At 39.1% G+C, this 8,598-nt stretch overlaps 1 protein-coding gene across 1 annotated transcript in view; it reads right to left on the minus strand.

Moving 5' to 3' along the window:
* LOC134291680 (patched domain-containing protein 3-like) overlaps nt 1-6,295 on the minus strand; it is a 33,474-nt gene extending 27,179 nt beyond the window's left edge. Inside the window, exons 1-2 of the mRNA XM_062859750.1 lie at nt 5,978-6,295; nt 5,455-5,916 (exon numbers count right to left, since the gene is read on the minus strand). Of these exons, the coding sequence (XP_062715734.1) occupies nt 5,455-5,720 (266 nt within the window). The 5' untranslated portion in view covers nt 5,721-5,916; nt 5,978-6,295. The remainder of the gene's footprint in view (nt 1-5,454; nt 5,917-5,977) is intronic.
* Between the last annotated feature and the right edge of the window lie 2,303 nt (nt 6,296-8,598).

An 8,598-nucleotide genomic window follows, 5' to 3' on the forward strand; every position in this document is an offset into this window, starting at 1 on the left:
TGTTTTTGCAGTTGAGGAGGACCTAAGGACTTTAAACGTCCAGGGTAACTGGAAACGATTTGGCCCAGGACCGAGACCAGAGGAGGCGAATGCTTTATTCGGCGTAGACTCACTGCTGCGAGTTGTACCCCATCAAGTTAGTATGGAATCTATAGACTCTAAGCGAAATTTCTAAACGCTTCAAGAGCTGCTCCTGAACGATTGACGTAAGCAAGAATCCACATTTTAGGTGTAGTTTCTATATTAATTTTCCAAATATTCCTGAATTTTCTTTTCGATAACTAATTCTGAGAAATCTCCCATAAAGTTGCTGAAGAAATTCTTCATTGCGGAATAAAATGTTAGAAAACATTTCTGGTAAATATTCTGAAATTTTTGGCTCTCAGTCTAATAAATTGCGTTGATTGATCTTCTTTTATCGCCAACCTTTCGAGCTCTGAAGATGGTCCAATTACCGAACCGAAACGTTGGCGATGATAGAAGATTAATCAACGCCATTTATTAAACTGAGAGCCAAAAATTCCAGAAAGTCAAAAATCATCCAGTCGAAACATGCTATTCACTTCTGGTAAGCTTAGGCACATATGGAGCGACTCCTGGAACGACTACTCGAAGAAATCCTTGGACGAGGAAAATTATCTCGAAGAGTTCCTAAAATAATCGCTAGAGAAATTTGAGAAAACATTTAAATGATTGCTAGGTTCGGAAATTTCAGGGGAACATTCTAAGCGATTTTTTTACTGATGAAGTTATTAGTCAACTCCAAGCTATACATCACGAAGAATTCCTCGGGATCTCGCTAGAAAAATCTCTTGACGATATTCTTTGATGATTTTTTTATTTATCATAGATAGAATTGTATAGATATCCGAGTGATAGTGATACTCCGAGATATAAGGATTTTTTTTCTATTTTCAGGACTCCTAAGGTTCCTTCGAAGAGTCCTTCATGAAAATTCCAGAAATTACATAAGACGCTTCTGAGGAGTCATTTCTTTATCATTTCATCTAGAGATTAGATTCTTCAGAAACATGTGTCATGGATTTACAAATTCTTTTAGCATTTACATACACTTTTGTACACAATTTGGAATTCATCTAAATACAGTTATTACCTTCTAGTTTATGGCTACGCCACTGATGCACGAACAAACAAAAGAAAACCAAAACTCCAGTGATAGCTGTTCAAACTGTTCAATTTGTACAGCTATCACTGGAGTTTTTGTTTTCTTTTGTTTGTTCGTGCATCAGTGGCGTAGCCATAAACTTACTCTGGAAGGGGTTTTCAAGGATCAATGATAACTTTTCTTTTTAAATAGCGACTAAAAAAAGATTTCGTAAGGCAGCGTTTTATACTGAAAATATGTTCCATAAATCTGGGAGGTTATTCTTTAATTTATTCATTTCAAGTATGCCAAGAAAGTTTCATGGTAGTTTTAGACGGGTTTCAGAGGGATTCCTGGAGATTTCAGGAAGCTTCCAAGAAGAGTATTCAGGTATGTTTCAGAGGTATATCATAGCTTTTCAGGGAGTTTCAGGAAGGTTTCGAATTGATTTTCGTTGGATTGAGGGGATGCCCCAGCAATCCCCTGGTGTTTAAGACTCCCTGAGACCCCTCTGGATAGTCACTGAACCACGCCGCTAAAACTCTTCTGAAAGCGCTTGAAACCCTCACGAACATCCTGGACCGGTCTGAAACTCCCTGAGATCCCCTGGAACACTCCTGGAACGTCCTAAAACCCCAGGAATATCCCTGGAACACTCTGGAACTCCCTGGAACACTCCTGAAACTCCTTTAAAATCCCTGAAATCCTCTAGAACGCCTCTGTAACTCTTTGAAAACTGCTGGAACCCTCTTAAAACTCTCTGGAACACCATTGAAACTCCCTGGAACACCCCTGAAACCACTGGAGCGCTTTGAAATCGCCTAGAACGCCCCTGAAACCCCTTAAAAATCCCTGGAATATTCCCGAAACCCCCTGGAACGGTCCTGAAACATTCCGAAATACCCCTAACAGCCCGAAACGCTACTAAAATCCTCTGGAACACCTTCGAAACCCCTTGGAGCACCCTTGAAACCCCTGAAATGCTACTGAAATCACCTGGAACACCTCTGAAATTCCTTCGAAACCCGCTAGAATACTCTTGATATTCCTCGGAACGCTTTGAAACTTCCTGGAACTCCTTCGAAAAACCTTGAAAACCCCTGATATCCCCTAGAACGCAATCGAAACGTCCTGGAAAACACCTGAGATCCCTTGAAAACCTTTGGAACCCTACTGAAGCCCCTGAACCGCCGCTGAAATCCCTGGAACGGATAGGAAATTCCTTGAAAACCCCTGGAACGGTGCTGAAACCATCTGGAATGCCCCTGAAACGTCCTGGAACACAAACGTCCTGAAATCACTTGAAAAGCACCTGTAACACCCCTGAAGCCATCCCAACGGTCTGGAACAGCCCTAAATCCCCTTGAAATCCTTTAGAACGACCATGAGCGCTCTGTTCTTCTTCTTCTTCTTCTTTATGTCTCTACGTCCCAACTGGGACTTGGCCTGCCTCGCTTCAACTTAGTGTTCTTTTAGCACTTCCACAGATATTAATTGAAGGGCTTTCTTTGCCTGCCATTGCATGAAATTGTATATTGTGAGGCAAGTACAATGATACACTATGCCCAGGCAGTCGAGAAAATTTTCCCAACCGGAACATCCATAGCCTTAACCACTAGGCTAACAGGGTCTCCAGAGCGCTCTGTAACGCACTTAAATTTCATGAAACACCCCTCAAATCTCATGGAGCACTCCTGAAACTGCCTGGAGCCTCTGAAACCTCTTGAAACTCCTGAAACGTCGTGAAAGACCCACGAAACTTCTTGAAAATCCCCGAAACGCTTCTGACATCGCCTGGGACACCACAGAAACCCTTTGTTAATCCCTAACACATACGCTCCTGGGACAACCCTGGAACGGCCATTAAACTTCCTGAAGCCTCCTGGAATGCCCTAAGGCACACCTGGGACGCCTCTGATACCTCTTGAAACCCCAAAGAAATCACCTTTAAATTCAACAAGAATTACTTGAGTTAGATTTACAAAACGATGTCCAAAAACTGTTCAGTATTTGGAAAATAACTTTACTGACAAGTTTTATCAGCGATTATTCTAGAAACTTAACAAAGATAACCCCTTCAGGACAAACGTCTTGAATTCCCGCTTCAACAATGCATCAGAACTTCAGAAATCTCAAGAAGCAAGCTTTAAACAGCAGTGTATTTTATTATTCTGTTCTTACTCACTTATAATAAGCTTAAAATAAGAAGATCAGGTGCGCTGGTTTTGTTTACGAAGAGATTTGTGCCCTCGAAATCGTGAGTAGGTGCCAAAGTCGGCCATTGTGGCGGCCATTTTGGGATTCTAGCAAGTCTGTCTTTAAATTCTACGTGCTGTAGACATTGATGAACAAACTCTCCGAAGATATAGTTGAAACTTATTCAAGTTCTATTTATGGGTTCCTCTTCTGGAACTGTTATATCAATTTAGTCAGTGTTTCATTATCACAAAAAGTATAATATGGAACACCCACGATAGCCCACTTTATTAGTTTCAAAACGCATAAATAAATTCATATGGGGCCGGTTTCGACTAGGTATGCAAAATAGGTTTCATCGGGATCAGGTTCAGATTCAAACAAGCTGCATGTGCGCAGACGTGCTGCGCGTGTCCAATGGGCAGGCGTACATATTCTGCATAGTTTCACAGCATAATAAAAAATCATTTTTGAAAAATTTGCTCGATTGTTGTATTAAAAAGAGAGCACCGTATTCTAAGCCACTACGCGTGTATTAGCGATTATCAGATGGTATATTTTTTAGATTTTACGAAATTGTTAGTCTCTAGCCCACAGTAATTTTAGACTTTATCACCAATTTGGATAGTCGATGTCGATCGTTGAACTTCAAACTTGTTTCTTGTTTCTGATATAGGTTGAAGCTGAGGAGGGTGGGTTAAACCAGTATAATTTCACTTCATTATTCAAATAAGATGCGCAGGCCATTCTTCTGAGTGAGGTTGATAATCTTGTTTTGTGTGGGCTAAGAATGCTTAAAATATCAAGAATTTGCTGAACTTTTGGGATTGTATTTTTGTACCGTCGTACTTCTTGTCATTCTGGAAAAGGCTTAATGTATCCCAATGTCATTATTTAAAACAGAAAATGAAGATTCAAAAACCGTAAAACAACGGCTTTGAAATGAAAATGTTCATTACTGAAGAGGCTTATCTACTATAAACAAGGTTGATAGGAATTTCCTTGGGAATTGGGTTGTTTAGTGAATGAAATATGACTATTTTTCATAGCCTAATCGAAAGAGCTAGTTTTTCTGAATGTAACGTGATTTTATTGGATTCCAATACCTTTGTTTTGATGGTTAAATCAACAAAACAGTTTTTATTTTCGTAGATAGAATGACAGTTCAATCGATAAAATGACAGTTCGATCCGAACAAAAAAATTTCTTCATACAAACTTTAAATGCATTTTAAAAATAGTTCCCGGACTCCAAAAATTATGAAATTTTGGATTTCGACTAATTTTTGGGCAGAGAATCCGATTATAAAATAATCCGCATACCCCTAAAGAACCCAATTCCTAACCCTATTGTTAGATTCCACCTCCTGAGATCACTTTTGAAACATAACTGTCACGTCGATTCGTCGGTGGTACAACTTTCAGTCCTGGGCACCCACGGTGGTGCAGAGGGCCGAATTGAAAGATTTTCATCCTAGGCGATTGCCAGTCATCGGCTTGAACTGTGGCCAGGTTTCTGTCGACTTGCTTGATTTTGTTGTTGAGGCTGCGCTGCCATGAGCCTCTGGGGTCTAGATCTTATACTTGATGGCATATAGATTCCCATAGCGTAATCCGAAATATGGTTCAAATGTGCACACCTGTTTTATTAGAAATCTCGTCGATTGACCTTCATATTCTTGATAACGCATAGTCATAGTCAGTGATTATATGTAGTTTCATGTACACCGAAGTGATAATTAAATTCCAAGATAAATTTGCAAGTCACCATCTATCGATCGTTCGGATAGCACCGAATAAACTGTTATTCGCTGTTCTAGAAACAGTAAATCTTAATACCCATCAATTCCCAGTAAAAGTAGCGGAAAAATACAAACAGTCATCGTATAGAGTCACAGTGCCATTAGTAATCCTATACTCTCAAATTTATTCAGTTCGAAAACAAAGCGATTACAGCACCGATTAATTTGGTTCTTTTTGTTATCTAACAAAAAAAAAACACAAACAATAAACAAAACAAACAGCGCTTCAATCCTTCGTTTCGATTTGAACGAAATTGGAAGTATCCTGCTGAACAGATGGAACAGCCCCCCTAATACAATAGTACAGCTCATCGCATGCACGAGAGAAAATGCAAACAAATGCTTCACTCACCTGTAGAAAAACTGCCCGATCGAAATAGACACGTGGTACGAAAGCCGGCCCAGCCAGCTAAGGTGTTGTTGTTGCTGTTCGCCGGCCGGTAAATTGCCATTCTCGTTCGCCGTTGGCGTCGATGCATCATCGGGTACCGTTTCGTGTTCCGCTACCGCCGACTGCGCTTGGCGTCGGTTGGCCTCTTTGGGAACGATGGTAACCGAAGGTTTTACGATCCGATTGCCATCGTTCGTTAGCGGAATGGTGGCTTCCGTTGGTGGCATGCTGCTTCAGAAGCTTTCTTCTTCAAGACGTTCAAGTTCCGTACAAACTTTGATGCCTTAGTCTGGTAATAGCTTATCCTCCGTTTCAGGAGCACATTGGGGAGGACGACGGAATGCTGTATCGTCACGGTACGAGCCGCGAGGTCAAGGCTCGCCCGCTCATGGAGATTGACGGCGGCCGTACGTTACGCGCGCGCTGTAATAATAAACCTCAATTGTAAATTCAAATTTGCCACTTGACACGAGCGCGGAATCACTATAATGTACTGTGTCTCCACCGCACTTTAGAAGGTATTTCACTTTCACTCTTGCCCGCCGCCGCCGGGAAATCGGTCACGATCTGTGAGCAAATTGCTGTTGCGGTTGGTCATTTTTTGGTTCCTTTCTCGACTGCATTGTGGATACTACCAGCGACGACGGAATGATTCACACGGGATAAGTGATTGGATGATTTGCGAATTCAACCGTTGAAAGTCATGCGCTTAAATGGTGCGCGAGCGTGAAGTTAACTGCAGATTTTTTGTTTGCGCTTAAGCGGGAATATCAGCTGTTTGGATATTAGGTTATTGCAGATATAGGTACATATTTCTAGGAACTGGTTGATGAGTCATGATGAGTTGCAATGAAATAGAATTAGATGTTCAATTATACAGGGTGTTAGGTTCCTGAGTGCAAACTTTAAAAGGGTGATAGAGGACCATAAATGGTGAAAAAAAAAAAATGTTCTACGCATATGGTCAAATCTCAACCGTTCCGTAGTTATTGAACTCCCCATGTTTTTGACTCTTATTGTCTTAACTGACTATAACTTTAAAATGGTCAAACTTATCGCAGTTTTTTTTAAACTTATTCGAAAGATTATTGAATTTTCTATCAAATGGCATCTTTGCACCGATTGGTTTAGTTAAATAACTAAGTTTTCTAGAGCAAATAGCTTAAAAGTAGTGTGTTTTAATTTGTTTTTGTCAATTATCTTTGAAAAATGTGTAATAATTTAAAGTTCTTTCTTTGGCAAAGTTGTGGCCCCTGTTCCACTCTACAATTCGTTCTTTGACATCAAACTTCTATCTCTTATCGTTTTCTTGCAATTTCGATTTAAACGTCGCATTTCAGAACATAAATTTGCAATCATCATGGTAAACACTTTTTTTCGCACTGTGACGCACATTTAAATCAAAATTCCAAGAAAACGATAAGAGTTAGAAGTTTGGCGTCAAAGAACGAATTGTAGAGTGAAACAGGGGCCATAACTTTGCCAAAGAAAGAATTTTAATTCATTACGCATGTTTCAAAGATAATTGACATGAACAAATTAAAACACACTATTTTTAGCTATTTTGCTCTAGAAAACTTAGTTATTTAACTAAACCAATCGATTCAAAGATGCCATTTGACAGAAAATTCAATAATCTTTCGAATAAGGGTAAAAAACTGCGATAAGTTTGACCATTTTAAAGTTATAGCCAGTTAAGGCAATAAGAGTCAAAAACATGGGGAGTTCAATAACTACGTAACGGTTGAGATTTGACCATATTCGTAGAACAATTTTTTTCACCATTTATGGTCCTCTATCACTCTTTAAAAAGTTTGCACTCAGGAACCTAACACCCTGTATAATGCCGTAAATGGGTTTCTAAAAGTATGGCATGAAACATGCATCAATAATTGATCTCTTAGATAGCCCTGACTCTGAAACTGGCAACATTGAGAAAGAAAGCTTTCGGATCAATGAACTGTTAAGGGGCTAAAAAAATTCCACGCAACCAAAAGCTCGGATTTGACTTGAAGATAGTAATCAACAGATCATATACAGGGTGTTAGTTTCCTGAGTGCAAACTTTTTAAAGGGTGATAGGGAACCATAAATGGTGAAAAAATTGTTCTACGCATATGGTCAAATCTCAACCGTTACGTAGTTATTGAACTTCCCATGTTTTTGACTCTCATTGCCTTAACAGGCTCTAACTTGAAAATGGTCAAACTTTTCGCAATGTTTTGACCCTTATTCGAAAGATTATTGAAATTTCTATCAAATGACATCTTTGAATCGATTGGTTTAGTTAAATAACTAAGTTTTCTAGAGCAAATAGCTCAAAAGTAATGTTTTTTAATTTGATTTTGTCAATTATCTTTAAAAAATACGTAATAAATTAAAGTTCTTTCTTAGGCAAAGTTGTGGCCGCTGTTTTACTCTACAATTCGTTATTTGATACCAAATGTCTAGCTCTTATCGTTTTCTTACGTTTACTATCACCCTTTAAAAAGTTTGCACTCAGGAACCTAACACCCTGTATACTAGAGTGGGTCATCGTTTATATGGAAAAGTGAAAAATTCAATGGTATCCCACAAGGGCGTAGCCAGCTTTTCGGCTAGGGGGGGGCGAGCACCCTTACACTGAAAACCACTTTGCAGTAACAAGGAGTTCAAATACATCGTCATTTAAAAAAAAATAAAAGTGAAGTATGAAAAATGGGTGATTAACAGGAATGGTTCAATGGAAGAATCATATATGATTATAATCCTGAGGAATTCCTCAAGATATTGCTTCAGGAACTTCTTAACAAATGCCATCATGAATTTGAATTTATCCAGCAGTTTCTCCAGAAATTTCTTTAATATTTTTCCAGGTTATTTTAATGTAGATATTCCAGCAGAAATTACCTTCGGGAAACTTGCAGTAATTCCGTTGGGAATTCCTTCAGAAATTTCTTCAATAATTCCTTTAGAAGTTTTATAACGAATTTCACCATGCATTCTTTTGAGAATTTCCCCAGTAATTCTTCACAAATATCATTCCTAATTCCACCAGAAATCCGTTTGAGAAGCTCCAGAAAGTACTTTAGGAATTTCTCCGGGAATTCTTTCAAAAATTCCAATC

The sequence above is a fragment of the Aedes albopictus genome, chromosome 3, assembly GCF_035046485.1.
Source record: "Aedes albopictus strain Foshan chromosome 3, AalbF5, whole genome shotgun sequence".
NCBI lineage: Eukaryota > Metazoa > Arthropoda > Insecta > Diptera > Culicidae > Aedes > Aedes albopictus.